Below are 17,096 nucleotides of genomic sequence, written 5' to 3'. Positions count from 1 at the left end.
TGGGAGCCTCGCGGGCGGCAGGGGATGGACCCGCAGACCAGGGACGGGCCCACGGCGCCCCCCACACCCCCCACACACCCTGCCGGGCTCTGGCTGCAAAACGCTCTTTCTCCCTGAGTCGGAGCTAAGTGCAGGCACCCAGCCATGGGGAGTGGCCTGCTCAGGCTGGGGGCCTGGGACCGGGTCTGTGGGGCCAGGTCACCCCCGGGGTGGGGGCAGGGAGCGCGGGCCTCACAGCTGCCCCCACCAGCACCCCTGGTCTGACCGTCCCCGGCCACCGTCCTTGCTTCCCAGGTGGCTTTAGACACAAACCACGTCAGTGGAGCGTGGCCCTTCCCCGAACCAGGCAGTTTGCAGATCCCCGGATTCCTTCCAGTTCCAAGTGTATGTGAGATTTGGCTGGAAAATGAGGCCTTCAACGTCCTTACCCAAATCAGCAGCTACCACGCAGCGCTGCGTCCTTCATCTTTGCATGGACCGCGATGATGGGAAGGACAGACGGGGAGCGCGGGCCGGGGAAGATCCAGGCTCCTCGTCCCCTGCGGGCTGTGCTGGGCCGCGAACTCCGGTTCCCGTGTCCCTGCGCCCTGCTGAGGGGAGCTCCTGACATGGGCTGAGGGACAGGTGTGCACCGTGGACGTGGGCTGAGGACAGGTGCGGGCCGTGGATGTGGGCTGAGGACAGGTGTGCACCGTGGACGTGGGCTGAGGACAGGTGTGCACCGTGGACGTGGGCTGAGGGACAGGTGTGCGCTGTGGACACAGGTGCATGATGGATTCAAAATGCAGCTCGGCATTTTGAGGCTGGGCTGAGGGACAGGTGTGCGCCGTGGACGTGGGCTGAGGACAGGTGCAGGCCATGGATGTGGGCTCAGGGACAGGTGTGCACCGTGGACGTGGGCTGAGGACAGGTGCAGGCCATGGACGTGGGCTGAGGACAGGTGTGCACCGTGGATGTGGGCTGAGGACAGGTGCAGGCCCTGGACGTGGGCTGAGAGACAGGTGTGCACCGTGGACGTGGGCTGAGGACAGGTGTGCACCATGGACATGGGCTGAGGGACAGGTGTGCACTGTGGATGTGGGCTGAGGGACAGATGTGCGCCGTGGACGTGGGCTGAGGGACAGGTGTGCATCTTGGACGTGGGCTGAGGGACAGGTGTGCACCATGGACGTGGGCTGAGGGACAGGTGTGCGTCTTGGATGTGGGCTGAGGGACAGGTGTGCACCGTGGACATGGGCAGAGGGACAGGTGTGCACCATGGATGTGGGCTGAGGGACAGGTGTGCGTCTTGGATGTGGGCTGAGGGACAGGTGTGCACCGTGGACATGGGCTGAGGGACAGGTGTGCACCGTGGACGTGGGCTGAGGGACAGGTGTGCGCTGTGGATGTGGGCAGAGGGACAGGTGTGCATCTTGGACGTGGGCGGAGGGACAGGTGCACACTGGAGCTGCAGCCTGAGCCACCGCCGCCCTGTCTCCGAGCTCCCCCAGACCCCGCTGCCAGAGTCTCCCTCACTCTGGGACCTTGGGGGGGCGGGGGGGTCCTTTTACCGCCCAGCCCGGGGCCTCCGCGCACCCTGCACTGTCACCTGTCCCCGCACGGGACAATTATCCTGCTCAGAACCTGCAAGCAGCCATTCTTCCCTCCGAGGGGTGGGATGTCCCCGACTGTCCGACCCCCTCCTCTCCCTTCCTCGGCTTCCCGTCCAGGACAAGGCCGTGAGGCTGGGACGGGGAGGCTAGGAAGGTGGCAGTTGCCTTCCTGCTGGGATGGAGCCGCCCCAGGACTCCTGTGCCCAGGGGGTGACTGGCCGCCACCTGCTCCAGGAGACACCAGCGCCTGCCTCCCACACCCACCCGGGCCCGCCGGACACCTCGGCATCGTGCAGTCCACCTCCACCCAGACTCGTGGGGCGCCCCGCTTGGGCGGTGGGAGGTGCGAAGGAATTTTAGGGAAGTAACAAAGGGAATGGCAATCCGGAGGGCCCGTGGCTGCGGCAGGAAGGGCAGCCGGCGGGGGGCGGGGGGCGGGGGGCGCTGGCGCGTCGGCAGGAGGTCGTGGGCCGTTGGGGCCTGTTGGGCAATCGCGGGGCGAGAGAGGTGACTTCCAAGAGCGCCGTCCGAGACAGCCCAGCGAGGCCGGTGGCCAACTTCCACTTTACTCGGGATATTTTCACTTTCGGGGCATCTTGATCTGAGTCAAGATTCCTCCTTCTGAACATGGGACTTTCCAGAAGGACCGCGGCCTCCTCCCGCGCGTCCCCTTGACCCGGGCGTCCTGGATCGGGGGCTGTGGAAGGAGCCGCGGGCCTCGCGGACCAAGGCGGCCATGGGCTCCCTGCGGACGCTGCTCCTCTGGGGAGGTAAGCCACCAGCCGGGCAGCCACCAGCCGTCCCCAGGCGGGACCCCGGGGGCGGAGGGGGGTCGGGGAAGAATGAAACGCTTCCTTGGCGACAGGGACCAGCCGAGCCGCGGGACCTGGGGCGGCAGCCTAGCAGCATCCGCGTCCTCGAGCCGTGGGCTGTGCCGTGGCCCCGGGCGGGGGGTAAAACCGGAGGCTGGTGGCACCAGTGGTCTGGAAAGGGACGGTTGTGAGGAGGGTGAGGGAGACGGCGGGCGGGGCAGCGGGCTCAGGCCGTGAAGGACGCCTCTGCACCCAGGCTGCTCCCTGCGGGTCCGCGGAGGGAGGCAGATCGGGGAGGGGTGAGGGGCAACAGCTGGCGCAGGGGGCCGGGCACGGCCCACCAGGGTGCTGCGGGCAGGGCGGCACGCGGGCCATCCCTGTCCTGTCTGCACCTGCCCCCCCTCCCCCCGTTAGCAAGCAGCTCACGTGACAGGTCAGCGCCCCAAGCCCAGGGGGCAGGACAGGGCACGCGGGAGGACCAGGGCACCCAGGCCCCCGCCAGGGACCCAGGGGGACTTTGAGACGACTCTGCCCAGTGTCCCAGCCTGGGCTCCTGGCCGTGTGGCCTCCCAAAGCCCAAACATGTGCAGGGAAGCCCTCACCAAAAAAAAAAAAAAAAAAAAAAAGGAAACTGTGGTTCACGGATCTTTCAAACCCTTGGACACGGAAGGCAAGTGGCCCCAAATGGTAACCAGATGCGAGGCACATCGGCTCCCGGCGGTGGGGGTGAGAAGACGGAGGGACCAGGCTCATGGGCTGCGTCCCCCCTTCGTTGGCAGCAGAGCCGGGGCAGGAGGGAGCCCAGGGCCCCGAGAGGCACCCTTCCCTTCTGTGTGCATGTGCGCCTCCCGCCTGCCCGGGGCCCTGCACCCCTGCACCCCCTGCGCCGGTGCCACTGGGTCCCCAGGGAGCCCTGCTCCAGCCAGTAAGATGCACTGAGCTGCTCCTCCCTGCGCCCCCTAAACAGGGGTGGGCGAGGGGTACGAAGGGGACAAGGGGACCTGGTGGTGTCACAGCCGCAGGTGATGACGAGAGAGGGACAGAGGGGAGCACCCCTCCCGGCTGCCCTGAGGGACGGGAGGTCGGGGAGGCAGCAATCCCCCCAGAAAGGCAGCAGGGCCCGGCCCGCAGGGGACCCCCCCCCCACCTCCACACACCTAAACTCAGTGTGTCCCCACCCGATGGCAGAGAACCATGGTCCCCTCCATGACCAGACCCCAGCGACCAGCACCTGAGCCCTCAGCTCCTCTCACTTATCCCTCCCAGCCGCCCCGGCCCCCCTCTCCCCCCCCCCCCCCCCCGCCACTCTGCAGGTGGGGGGCCAGGCTCCAGTGCAGCCCACACCCCTGCCACTGCGGCTTCCTAACCAGCCTCTCAGGTCTCAGCCGTTAATCCCAGCCCTGAGGGTGACGCTCCCACCGCCCCCTGCTTCCTCCCTGCAGAGAGCTTCCCTCAGTTCCAGGGAGCACGCTCCCCCTACTCAGGGCCTTTGTAGGCGCCTCCCCTCTGCCTGTGAGGCTCCCCACCACCACCACCACCCCCTCCAGTCCGCCCTGCCCCCCTCCCCTTGGCCGCTCCCCACTCCCATCGGCTCTCAGCTTCAGCACTTCCCCCCCAGCCTCCCAAGGCCCCCCCCACCCCTGCTCTCCCAGGCCCTCCCTCCACCCCATCCCCATACTTGACTTAATCACCTCCTCCATCACCTCCTCCGAAGCCCACAAGCCGGAGCTGAAAGGGGATCCTCTCCCTTCGGGTTTCATGCGGGGTGTGGGTGGAGGGGGGTGGGGAGAGGGGCCCTGCTGTGCGAGGGGGCGGTGGGGAGCCTCGGGCCAGGAAGTGAGGACTCCGTCGTTTCAGTTCTTTCAGCACTGCTCCCCACGGCGGCCCCCCGCGCCCCAGTGCTGCTCTCCGCGGCGGCCCCCCGCATCCCAGTGCACGGCCAAGTTGGGGGCTCGGTGCTGCTGGAGGTAGAGCGCCCTGCTGGCTTCCAGGTCCGAGAGGCCATCTGGAGATCTCTCTGGCCTTCGGAGGAGCTCCTGGCCACGTTTTTCCGGGGCTTCCCCGAGACCCTGTACCGCTCCCGCTTCCTGGGCCGAGCCCAGCTTCACAGCAACCTCAGCCTGGAGCTCCAGTCCCTGGAGTCTGGGGACAGCGGCAACTTCTCGGTGCTGCTCGTGGACACGGGCGGCAGGGCCTGCACCCGGGTCCTGCAGCTCAAGGTGTACGGTGAGTGAGCACCACGGGCCCTCCGGCTGCCTGCTGGCCTCCGGGGGAGGTGGGGGGGGTCCCCGCGCCCTGGGAGTGGGGAATGCAGGCTTCCAGGGCCTCTGGGCTCTGACCTCACAGCTAGTGCCCCACACGGCTGCTCCCCGTAGCCCACCTGAGACACCCTTGGCTGCCCCAGGTGAGCTCCCGCGTGATGCAACTGGCCTTGTCACCCCGGAGTCCTTGCCCCAACTCAGGCAGCGGGCGTCTTTGCTTGGCTCCGTGGCCTTGACACGATCAAAGCCTCCGTAGCACAGTCACCTTTCTCACTTGCAAAAGGGCCCATAAGTAATTCTACGGTAGATGCCGACAGAGGCAAACACGCGGCGCTCGGGGCGAGCGTCGGAGACGGAGGTGTGGCCCCGTGAGCCGAAATTCTAAGATTACACCATGTGCCATCATTAGGCGAACCACTAACAAGGGAAAAAAGTGTTGCCGAGCAAATGTTGATACATGTTTTTTATTAAAAACTGAAGTGTGGGGATCCCTGGATGGCGCAGCGGTTTGGCGCCTGCCTTTGGCCCAGGGCGCGATCCTGGAGTCCCGGGATCGAATCCCACGTCGGGCTCCCAGTGCATGGAGCCTGCTTCTCCCTCTGCCCATGTCTCTCTCTCTCTCTCTCTCTCTCTCTCTCTGTGACTATCATAAATAAAAAAAAAAATTGAAGTGTGACTAAAGCACGAAGGCTTATATGGCTTTAAAAGTTCTCTCAGATGTGTTTAGAGATTTTTGACTATAGGACATTCATGGGTTCCCTCAGTTATTCTCTGTTGCGAAACAAACCAGCCCCGGACTGACAGCCCGAAAACAGCAGCTATGTGGACGTCCCGCCCCCTGTGGGCGGGGGGGCCGGGGGGGGGCCTTCAGCTCCCCTGGCTTGCAGGATGCGGCACCTTCAGCACCTCGCTGGGGTGACTGGCCTCACTGGGTGCTGGACGGGCCCTTCTTTCCAGCAACTTCACCTCCACCACCTCTACCACCACCACCACCTTCACCATCATCTCCTCAACCAGCACCTCCACCACCATCACCTCCATCTCCACTACGTCAACAGCCACCTCCACCACTTCCACCATCACCTCCATCACCATCACCTCCATCACCATCACCTCCACCTTCACCTCCTCCACTGTCACCTCCACCACCACCACATCAACTGCCACCTCCACCACCTCCACCATCACCTCCTCCACCATCACCTCCACCTTCACCTCCTCCACCGTCACCTCCACCACCACACCACCTCAACCACCACCATCTCCATCTCCACCACCTCTACTGCCACCTACACTACCTCCACCATCACATCCTCCACCATCACCTCCACCATCACCACTTCCACCATCACCTCCTCAACGATCATCTCCATCACCATCACCATCACCTCCACCACTGTCATCTCCACCATCACCTCCACCATCACCTCCTCCACTGTCACCTCCTCCACTATCACCTCCATCACCATCACCTCCACCACCGTCACCTCCACCACCATCACCTCCTCCACTGTCACCTCCATCACCATCACCACCTCCACCATCACCTCCATCACCATCACCTCCACCGTCACCTCCTCCATCACCTCCACCACCACCACCTCCATCTCCACCACCTCTACTGCCACCTCCACCACCTCCACCGTCATCTTCTCAACCATCGCTGCCTCCACCATCACCTCTCCCACCACCATCACCTCTACCCCCACCTCTACTGCCCCCATCTCCACCATACTTCTGCTGATCAAGAAAAAATGGCCTTTTAGCTCTCATTTATCTACCTAGTGACTTGGGAAAGGCATGTGAGGCACCCCAAACCACTATTTAAATAAGACCTCAGAAATTTGGTAGAGAAGTGGGGAGAAAAAGGTCTAATTTTAAGAATGAAAAGTAGAAATGACAGCTGGGAAGAGGAAGACAGTGAGGGAGAGAAAGGCAGTAGTAAACCGGGAAGGAGACAGGACCTGCCGCCTCCACCACTAACCCAGGGACAGCTGGCTGGTTGTCCTTGGGTGAGCCCCTCGGGGTGCAAGTGTGCCATCGGGTGTGTGTCCCGGGTGCACACAGCCCTCAAGTTGCACAGCTTGGCAGGCAGGGTGCTTGCTGGATTTCAGCAGCCCCACCTTTACCTGTTACCCCCTTAGCCCAGTGGCCCTATGCCGTGAATACCCTGCACAACTACACAGGCAGCCCTGGAGCCTCTTCCTATTCTGAGTCTCAGCTGCTGCACATGTGAAATGAGGACGTTGAATGTGATAATACGCGCAGCACCCACACCACTAAGCTCTAAAATGCCTTGTTCTCAGCATCTGAATTACAGATTTTAAGGAAATTGCTGTTTTATTGCTTCCAAATACATAGCGTGATTAGAACTAATTGCACAAAGCTGCCAAGCAGCCGTCCTTGGGAGCTCTGCTTTGACAATAGATAAGAATGATTTGAATTAGCAGATCAGTTACTAGAAATGTCAATGGGTGTTTCTACTGTGTCTGATCGTGTTTGGAAGCAGCTTGTCCTCTGAAGTAGTGTAAATACCGCCCCCCCCCCCACAAACACACACGGTGATCTTTGTTTATACTATTAGTGCGCCCAGCAAATCCTTCCCTTTCCATATCACAAATCCCACCACATTGAGCTGGCATTAATGAGGTTTTACTCTGCTTGACTTTGGAATGCTGTCAGAGACAGAGCCCTCCCGTGGTCGCCAGAGTGCTCTCCCGCTGGCCCCATTGCCACAGAGACTCAGGATTTACTCGTCAACCTATATAGGACAGGGGAGCCACAGCCTGGGATGCTGGGACTCCAGTTTGTTCCCTGATCTAGGTGGCTGAGCACCGAGAGGGCTAGGTAATGAAGATAGCAAACCCACCCCTGGTCTCCTTCACAGCGCTTTATACCCTTGTAATTATTTCCTTAATTATTCCGTCTTGTCAGAACCTGTCTTCTTCACCAAACTAGGAGCCCTAATAGCCCAGGAATGTGTTTGTTTTCTTACCTGATTTAATACATGCCCAGCATCTGTCTGACGAGTATGTCGTAAGTGCTATGACGAGGGCAGAGTTCTTGGGGTCTTCGGAGCCTGCGGTATCCGGGAAAGCTTCATAATCGGAACAGTAAGCAACGTGTCCGAGCTGGGTCTTGAAGGGTTGCTAGGAGTTTCCTGGAGGGAGAGAAGGGAAAGGCATATATGCACAGCTGAGCCACAGGACGGCATGCAAGATAGACAAAAGCATGGCACGCTTGGGAGAACTGGAAATTAATTAGGGTTGGTGAGTAAGACCAGCAGGAGGTTACCCCGGAGAGGTTGCCATCAACCGGTTCATGAAGGATTTTGAATACCAGATAGAAGGGATTCAGCTGCTGCCCTGTGGGCAGTGGGAAACCAGACTAGGTTCCAGAGCAAGAGAGGGCTAGTCAGAGGGGACCCCTAACCCTGCGTGGATCCCACAGCCGGCCCTATACGCCCCGCCAGTACCACCACAACCCATGCGTGCTCTACTGTTCTCACCTAGACTCAGTGCCCAGGCCCGTGGTACAAGTATTCATTGCTGCACCAGGGGACGCCCATCCCCCCAAGACTTGCCAGGTGTTCCTGTCCTGCTGGGCCCCCAACATCAGTGACATAACCTATAGCTGGCGACGGGAGGGGCCCACTGACTTCGGTATCGAACCAAGCGGCCTCTTCACGGATGGACAGGCGCTGAGGGTTTCACTGGGACCAGGAGACAAGAGCGTGGCCTATTCCTGCATTGTCTCCAACCCCGTCAGCTGGGACTTGGCCACCGTCACCCCTTGGGAGAGCTGCCTTCGCGAGGCAGGTATGCCAAGGGCCAAGGGTCAGTGGTCGAGGGATTGTGAAGCTCAAGCCCTCCCCTGACCCTGCCGCCTCCGTGTCCGGTCCCAGGAAAGTCCTACAGAGATGTGCTGCTGGTGGTGCTGCCCGTCTCCCTGCTCCTGACCCTGGCTGGTCTCCTGTCCGCCTGGCACTCCTACTACTCAGGTAGGCGGTCCGAGGTGCCAGGGGCGTGCGGGGGAGGGGCCTATAGGGGGGAGGGCAGGGCTGGGCCGCCCCCATTTTCAGCTTCGGATGGCCCCCTGTCTTCCCTCTGCCACCCCATCTCCTGGCTCATGCTCTGGTCTCCAATCGCACTGAGCTACGTGGAGTTTCCTCAGCAGCTCTTCGAGACTCTTGTCTTCTCTGTCTCTTCAGGCCTTTGCACGTGCCTCTCTCCCTGCCTGGAACTCACTTTCCGTGGGCTCCCACCCAATGCCCCCTCTTCACATGCCTGCCTCCCCCACAATCTCCAAGGCTGCGTCTCTCCAGGAAGCCTTCCTGACGTCCTCCCCTGGCCTGGGCAGGCTTGGTGCTCTCCCTCTGCTCTCCATTGCTACCCTGGCCTCCGTGCTCCCTGCACTTGCTCTGCCCCTGAACGCTCAGCCCCTTAAGGGCAAAAGCTGGCTTACCGGTGGGCACCTAGCAGTGGTTCCCGGAACAGCGCTGGTCTGGATAAGGGTTGGCAGAGTAGACGTCTAGACGAATCCCAACCCCTTCTTGCCTCCACTCCCTGGGAAATTCTCCCGGAGGAAACGCTATCTCTGGTTAGGGGCTGATAAGGTCTCCTTCTCGAAGAGGAGACAACAGGGGAAACTCCGAGATGCGGCCATCCCTCCAGCTCAGCCCCTGCCCCGACCCCACGATGCCCCGCCACTGACAGAAACACGCCACGGACCTGGGCTTTGTGGGGATGTCCACTGCAGGCCGTCTGGGTGGCTTCGGGCCAAGCCAAAGATGCTAAGATTCCAAACACTGGAGGGATAACCTTCCTAATCTCTTTGCAGGGAAGAAGCACAAGAACGTCTGTGCTGACAGAGTGGCTCCAGAGACAGAGAGCTCCCTGGTGTAGGGTCTGCCTTGAAGGACGACGTAAACTTGCCTGGGCCATCAGGAAGCGCACTGCCCAAGCACGATGGACGTGGCTGGTGTCTGGAAACCACCAGGTCCTCATACCTCCCATGAGACTCCTGTCCCACCTCCAGGAGCTCCCAGCTCTTGCACTGGGAGCCGCCAAGCAGAAAACACTGGCACAACCTTCCTGCATCCCCTTCTTCTCCCCCTCCTCCTTGCAGGTCCTGGCTCTGCTTGGGGCAAGACAACAGACCACCCCCTCAAAGACGCCGGACGTTCTCCAGAGACGTAAATAGGCCTGGGCATTCACCGCCACCACCCCCACCAGCCACCACCACTGCCCATGACGTATTGTTGTAGACTGGGTTCGTCTCTTCAAAATCCACGTGTGGAAGTCTTAACCCCCAATACCTCAGAATAAGACTGTATCTGGAAAAGAGATCATTAAAATCACACCACGTAATTGGGATGGGCCCTAATCCAATATGACTGGTGTCCTTATAAAAGAAGGAGAGACCCCAGGGACGCACGCCCAGAGAAAAGGCCATGGGAGGACACGGAGAGAAGGAAGACATCTACGAGCCAGGAGAGAGGCCTCAGAAGAAACTAGACCTGCCGACACCTTGATCTCGCGCTTTTAGTGTCCAAGATTATGAGAAAATACAGTTCTGTTGTGAAAGCCGCCCATTCTGTGACATCTTGTTGTGGTGACCCTAGCAGACCGACGCAAGTGGTCACTAACTGGCACCAAAGGATTGCCCCAGTCTGGGTCCCAGACTCTGAAAGACGTTAGACGGTGAAAGTAACAGGGAAACCCAGAATCTCCCACTTGCAGCTCCGGCCCCAGCCCAGCCCCTGTACTTTAAGACCTTGATGTTTCCTGATGTCCAAAGCATTTTCATGAGAACAAAAATCTAGAAATAGATGAAGGTGAGAGATGCGGGACAGGGGATTCTCTTTCCCGCCAGAAGGGCCGTCAGGTCAGCTGAGTTCGTGGCCCCTCAAAGGTAATTTGCAGGTAGAGACCATCAAGGGGTCGTCGACGTATCCCGGTCGGGATGGGTGCCATCTTGCAGGTAACACCCTATTAGCGACATTTCCTCTGTCTCTGCTGCCCACCGTGCGTCCTGTAGGATCTGGGGCTAGGGTTTGAGATTCTCTCCTCACTCCCAAGCACAGTGACCTGGAAAAGAGACATTAAATTTGCCCCCCGCCAACACAAAGCTCTCGCACAGCTTCAAGCAAAGCAGCTCAGCCTGAGTGTCTCTGCCTGAGACCAAGAAGGTGAGGAGCCTGGAAAAGTGAAGCAGAAAGACAAATATGGACGGAACAGGTGCGGGGCCCTCCTAGAGTCTGCTACGCTCCCGTTCAGATGCACGTGCAGAAGGGGAGGAGACAAGGACTCCAGCGCTCAGTGTGAAGACGGCCAAGGTCACTGTCAAAGGAGAGCATGTGGGATGTGGCTGCCTTTGGAAAACAGTATCTGCCACTCGGTGGTCCTGTCTGGAAAAACTGGGACACGACCACTGGAAACTTCTAGGTGGGGCTTCACGGATGGTGAGTTCCACCGTTATTCCTTCTCTGGTGCAACCAGATTCTTTTCTGGGACCTCACTCAAGTCTCGATCATGGAGAGGAAGGAGGCACTGAAGGAACAGGGGTGGGCTTCGAAGCATTTTCCCTGGGCAGCTTCCATCGCTCCACCCACTAGGTCACTCCTGTGCAAGGATCACCCCTCGACCCCCAGTTTCTGGGCAGTCACTTCGCCTCTGACGCCGGCCAGCCCCATCGGCCTCTAGATTCACATCTCCACTCATCCGCTCGACTAGCTCTGGAATTTCCCTGCCTCTGGCTCTGCTCTGAGGTCCCCAGCTGGTCACCAGTCTTCATCTTGCCCTCTTGCCTTTCCTGGCCCGTTGTCTCCCCTCACCTTCCCCCCAACCCCCCAGTCCCCCTGAGCAGTGCACGTGGCCTCCCAACCTGGCAGCTTGTGTTGCCCCCTCCTGCCACCTGGAGGCATTCCCTGGAGGCCACTGATTTCTCATGCAAAACTGGCCTCAGTCCCTAAAAATGACGTGGAAGAGAAAGCCCGGGTCTAGCAAGGAGCCACGGTGGTTGTGTGGGGGAAACACACGCACACGCACACACGCATATGCCCCATAGCCTCCACCCGTCTTCCCTTCATCGCCTGGGCCCCGCCTCAGGTGAGAGCAATTCTAGACGTGGGCCCCACCACAGTTCTCCCTTTATGACTTAAATCTTAGTGACCTCATTCAGCCAGGGGTTTTATGATGTGATGCATCAGGGCCTTTTAAAAGAGACCCATGCTGCTCACACAAATGGGTGTTCCTATCCCCCATGATTCACTTGCCAGCTAGTGGACTAATTAACCCTCCACCCAAAAAAACTCAAAGTACTTCTGAGGGAACAGTGTTTACGCTAATAAGCATTGGGATTCATGGTTTCCAGGTCACACAGAACAAATATCGACTGAAGGCTCAGCATATGCTGGGTACCCCTTGAGGCACCGAGGACTCAGAAGTGAACAGTGCACCGTCCTTCCTTCATGGCGTTTATATTCTGGAAACACAATAAGCAAGGAAGCGCATGTCAGGAGTTGGTGGGTTCCAGTGAGAAGATAAAGCAGAGGAAAAGCCTAGAGAACAAGGTGGACTGAACCGTGGGGTGGGCGGGCAAAGAGTAACCGGAAGGTGCAAAGGCCCTGAGCTGGGAGCATGGTTAGTGTCTTTGAGGAATACAGCGGAGGCCGGGGCGGCTGGGTCAAGCCGAGAGGGCAACGGGGGGGCGTCCGAGTGATGGACGGGGGCCACAGCGCGGGGGACCTGGTGGTTCTCAGAACACAGCTCCCTGGGGTTAGGGTAGCGGGAGCACCCCCGTCTGTTGGGTGTCAGACATTGACACCATTATTTCCAGTAGGCTCGGCGTTGGGCCAGAACCCTGTCCCTCTGGTTTTGCTTTTCTTTGTTTTCATGACATTCCCCTCGGAGCACGAGCCTCTGCACCTGTTCTGTGCAAAGCACAAAAGCAAGAGCTGCTAAGGCAGGGGGTCGCATGACATGATGTCAGAGGGAACGGAGGGGGGGCACAGCAAGAGAAGGGCGAGAGAGACGTGGTTGGTTTGTTTGGCTTTTTTTTCTTTTTTTTTTTTATCAAAGATAGGAATATTCAGTAAAATATTTTTTTATGGAGTAGCTGGGTGGCTCAGCGGTAGATCGTCTGCCTTCGGTTCAGGCCATGACCCTGGGGTCCTGGGATCGAGTCCTGCATCGGGCTCCCGGCAGGGAGCCTGCTTCTCCCTCTGCCTGTGTCTCTGCCTCTCTCTCTGTCTCTCAAGAATAAATAAATAAAATCTTTAAAAAATACATCTTTCGCAAACAGCCTCTCTGGCAAATCTTCCATTTTTGTCAAGAAGTGGCACCTGCTCGGCTGGTTAGCCACTGGTCTTCCGCGCAAGCACCAACCCCCTCCAGCCTCGACTCCCCAGCTCCCTGCACCTCCTCGGCTCCCAGGGTGAATGAAGGGCGCCCCCCAGAAGCGCCCAGTGCATCCACCCCAGCTCCGGGCGGGCCTCGGCAGGTGCCTCCCCTCGGGCCGCGCCGTGGTCAGCACAGGTGCCCCCGGCCGGGAGGTGGGAGGAGGCTGAGCACGCGGGTCAGCAGCAGGGGAGCCCCCGCTGCACCCCCAGCCACTCCCGGGAGCCGCACTTCCAGGGCCTGTCGACGACCGGAGGATTGAAGAGAGAAGGGCTCCTGTGGCGGCGGGGCTAGAACCTTATCCTGTGAGAGATGATTAAAGACACTGGCCATATTGAGCCTAGAACAGAAGACTGCGAAGGCCCTCGGTGGTCGGGAGGGCTCCCCCGTCACCAGGCCGAGGGACTGAGACCACGGGAACGCGACCCCGGGAGGCAGGCGACGGGATCTCTGAGCTGGAAGGAAATCTTGCGGTTTCTCAGTTCAAGTTTCTCATTTCGCTGGTGGAGAGAGAGCCGAGCCCAGGGACAGTGTCACTCCTGGAGTCGCATAACCGGCGGCGGCAGAGGCGGCGTGGGCCTGGGTTTATCCCGCCGCGCCCCCGTCCCTGCGCCGTCAGGCCAGGAGACCTTCCTGACAGATGGGGGCCTGACGGGACGTGAGCTGTTCCACCCAGTGGCTCGAGCAGAGACCATCCCGGAGCAATCCCACAGACCTGAGGCTCCTCCTGGCGGGTGGGAAGCTGCGTTCGACCAGGAAGGACAAATACGGGTGCGTGTGCACAGCCGTCTGCCCTCCGGACCATGTCGGGCGTGCATGATCCTTATGACACACTCTTCCCACGGAGTCCACGGGCCCCGCGACGCTCAAGTGACTCCGGCCAGTTGATTGAGGTTGGGGGCCAAGACGAAACCTGTTAGCCACGCCGGCCCCAGACGACCCGTAACTTCCTCCCCCACATCACAAACTAAGTACAAAGTCAGGACAGAAAGAACGGGTGACGGCGGAGTCCAGGAGGCCGACGGAAGGAGCGGCCTCCCGCGGACGAGGAACTGTCCTGTCGTGGGCGCGCTGCTCGGGGGCTGTATCGGGACCGAAAAGGAGGAGAGATGGGCGGAAAGTCCTAATACTGCCTCCCGGAATGCACGAACCAACAGGACATCAGCCGAATAAGCCAAAAGAGTACCTGTGGCCGCTGAAGCCACCACGTGCTTCAGAATATCTAAGAATAATGTGAAAACCCTGGCATCGGAGCTCTCTGGATGCAAAGAACAGAAACCAACTCTGGTTTTAATTAAAGCAAAAGAAGGACATTTTTAGAAAGCCGTAGGTAGCTACCGCAGTCCGGGTGGCTGGTACACAACAGGGATTTACTTCCCGTGGTTCCGGAGGCTGGAAAACCTGAGGTCAAGGCACCCGCAGATTTGGTGTCGGGTGAGAGCCCAGCCTGCTTCCGGGTTCAGGGAGGGGTGGCCACCTTCCCACGGGGCCCTCGCGTGGCGGTGGGGGTGAGGGGGCTCTGGGGGGGCCTCTGCTGAGGGGCTCACCAGGCTCCACCCTCAGGACCTCATCTCCCCTCAAAGGCCCCACCTCCAAACACCATCGCTTTGGGAATTAGGTTTCAGTACATGAATTTTGGGGGCGATACAGACATTCAGTCCATAGCGCTCCGAGGACCAAAGAAAACAGTGGTGAACTGGGGCTCAGAAAGGACAAAGCCACACGGCCTTGGGATTACAACATCCTCGGGGCCACCATGGAAGAAATGTGTCCTGTTTCTGCGCCCACGCGGCTCCCTGAAGATTAACACTGCCAGCAAGCAGACTGAGCTTGATGGGGCCTGGCGGGGCTCAGGGATCCTCCCTCTCGGGGGTGGAGAAGAGTCGCAAGGCATCTTGTAGGAAGGGGTACAGGTTTAACAAAAGAAAGGACAAAGAGGAAGTTTGAGCCAGAATCTGTAGGGAACGAAATGCATTTATCTGTTCAGTCAGTAGGTGTTGACTGCTCTTGACTGCTCGCCTGCTGGTCCCCTTCTGTGCCAGAACCCACCGGGACGTGGGGAAGTCTGAATAGTGGTGTCCCAACCCCTGCCCCCAACGAACGAGCTTGCAGCCCAGCGGGGAGGCAATGCAACAACCTATTGATTCCAGGGCGTAAACCATAAACCATAATATGGCCCCCAGCATGCGCTCAAAGGCATCTCCTGGCCTGTCCCCACAGAGGGCCAGTCGGGTCCCCAAAGGAAGCGACAAAAGGGGCAGAGACCCCTGCTGGGAGTAAAGCTTCAGCCGGCAGGGACTGAAGAAGCTCGGACCCGTGGATTCCGGGGGCAGGCCGCCCAGAGCAGCACCAGGCTTTGGGGTGACCGGTGCCCAGGCTGGCAGGTTGTCCGTAGCTTCCCGTCCGGGTGGCACAGCAGAGGGACAGCAGTCAGGAGGAGCCGTAGAGCTCTCACACATGACTCGCCCAGAAGGCCAGGGTCACCTGCTAGAGCCTCAGCCAGCTCCGGGCTCAGTCACTGGAGGGTTCATTCTTCCGGGGGTTGCATGGGACAAGCACAGATACAGCAGGACGTCCGCTGGTCTGTTCCGTGTCCAGTTACTCCCAGAGGCCACGGGTGCAGCTGGTGTCACCCTTCCACCCCGGCAAGCCTGCTGTGACTCTCCTCTGCAGGCAAGGAGCCGAGGGTGCATCCCCCTGGAGCTCACTCACTCTGGCCCTTCTAGAACACCCTCCGGGAATCCAGAATACAGTTCTCCGTCCAAATGGGAATCTGGGACCTGTGCAAGCCCTTTTCTGTTCATCCTCCCGAAGATGGACCAAGGAGCCGGTGGCTGCACCCCTACGCCTACGTCTGAGGGCAGCTTTGGGGGTCAGTGGGGAGCCCACACATGGAGCCGGGCTGCCACACGAGCGAGCAAGCCCTTCACAGTGTGGGACGGAGCTGTGGGCAAGAAGGGAAGGGGCCGCCCTCGGGCCTGCTCTTCCCATGAAACCAAGCTCTGCTCCAAAACCCCGAAGAGTCAAGATTTCTGAATCCAGACCTGGCCTTCCAGGGCATTTTGAACCCGTATTTGTCCAAGTCGGAGGGCAGGACATGTTTTGTGTAGCAAATGGTCAGCTTGATTTAGCATCGCACGTGTTAGGGCCACACGTGAATGAGCCCCCCCGCCCCCAGCCCTGGACTTTACCCTGCTTCCCACCACCCACCTCTTGGCCCCGAGACCCACCCCCATGATGCAGGGCAGGCCCCCAGCGGTCCCTGCAGCTCCGAAGCAGCACCGGGGAGTGGGTCTGGACCAGACGGCGACAGCAGTCCTCGGGGTCCTGGAGGCCTAAGCAGCCTATCACCACAGTCACCGGCAGCACATCGGTCACGCGCGGGCAGCATGTGCCAGACCCTAGGAGCACAGCTGTGGCGAGACGGGTGGGGGCCCTGCACCCAGGAGGCTGGCCGTCTGGTCGGGAGAGGCGGACACTAGACAAATAGACGGAAGGCGTCCCTAGGCCTGTGCTAAGCTCGGAGGAGGAGGAGGAGAACTGGAAATCTGGGCAAGCGAGGATGAGGAGGGAGGAGGGAGAGCTGGCCCTGGGCAGCACCAAGCCAGCCTCCTCTGAGACCTGCCGGGACGGAGGAGACAGCAGAGCCGGAGGCTGCGGCCGAGGACTGAGCCACCCAAAGCCCTGCAGATCCGGGCCAGAGGCTAACGAGGGGGCCGCGGGAGGCGGCGGCGGCGGCGGCAGGGGTCAGTCCACCAGCAGACCTGCATGTTCAAAAGCTCCCCCGGGGGGCCTGGTGGAGAGTGGATGGAGCAGGGGAGCCGGACAGGGTGCGAGAGCCGGGCCCCGGGGACAGCTGGTCATGGGGATAGGGCAGGGACGACGCCAGGGACAGCTGGCCACGGGGATGGGGCAGGGGTGCCGGGCAGAGAGTGGGGGGTAGCGTGAGTCAGGCCACCCCGGGTACCGGCGGTCACCCCTCCCTCAAGGCCACCGCTGACCCGGGTGAACATCCTACCCCCCGCCCCGACG

General features: G+C 60.3%; 1 protein-coding gene and 1 long non-coding RNA gene across 3 annotated transcripts; one reads left to right on the top strand and one right to left on the bottom strand.

Annotated features, from left to right (window-relative positions):
• Nucleotides 1-2,082: 2,082 nt before the first annotated feature.
• Nucleotides 2,083-10,255, top strand: SLAMF8 (SLAM family member 8). Its single transcript, XM_038586382.1, has 5 exons — nucleotides 2,083-2,362; nucleotides 4,262-4,630; nucleotides 8,178-8,483; nucleotides 8,570-8,665; nucleotides 9,505-10,255. Exons 1-5 carry the CDS (start codon nucleotides 2,329-2,331, stop codon nucleotides 9,567-9,569), a joined length of 870 nt encoding a protein of 289 aa, XP_038442310.1. The 5' UTR covers nucleotides 2,083-2,328; the 3' UTR covers nucleotides 9,570-10,255.
• On the bottom strand, nucleotides 5,251-11,775 carry LOC119868077. Of its 2 annotated transcripts, XR_005385830.1 has the most exons (5): nucleotides 11,551-11,775; nucleotides 9,396-10,754; nucleotides 9,130-9,285; nucleotides 7,661-7,825; nucleotides 5,251-5,308 (listed from the first exon to the last, which is right to left on the bottom strand). It is a non-coding gene; the product is annotated as an uncharacterized LOC119868077 (long non-coding RNA). The 2 variants fall into 2 exon arrangements; XR_005385829.1 differs by having other exon boundaries at nucleotides 9,130-10,754.
• Nucleotides 11,776-17,096: the final 5,321 nt, after the last annotated feature.

Source organism: Canis lupus, chromosome 38, assembly GCF_011100685.1.
Source record: "Canis lupus familiaris isolate Mischka breed German Shepherd chromosome 38, alternate assembly UU_Cfam_GSD_1.0, whole genome shotgun sequence".
Classification (NCBI taxonomy): Eukaryota; Metazoa; Chordata; class Mammalia; order Carnivora; family Canidae; genus Canis; species Canis lupus.
This window is presented reverse-complemented; position numbering and strand designations above follow the sequence as displayed.

Excerpts from the sequence above, each read along its gene's own strand:
- SLAMF8 (XM_038586382.1), top strand. The coding sequence starts at position 2,329 with ATGGGCTCCCTGCGGACGCTGCTCCTCTGGGGAG. Across the intron at positions 4,631-8,177 it reads CCTGCAGCTCAAGGTGTACG|ACTCAGTGCCCAGGCCCGTG; the intron begins GTGAGTGAGCAC and ends GTTCTCACCTAG. Across the intron at positions 8,666-9,504 it reads CTGGCACTCCTACTACTCAG|GGAAGAAGCACAAGAACGTC; the intron begins GTAGGCGGTCCG and ends ATCTCTTTGCAG.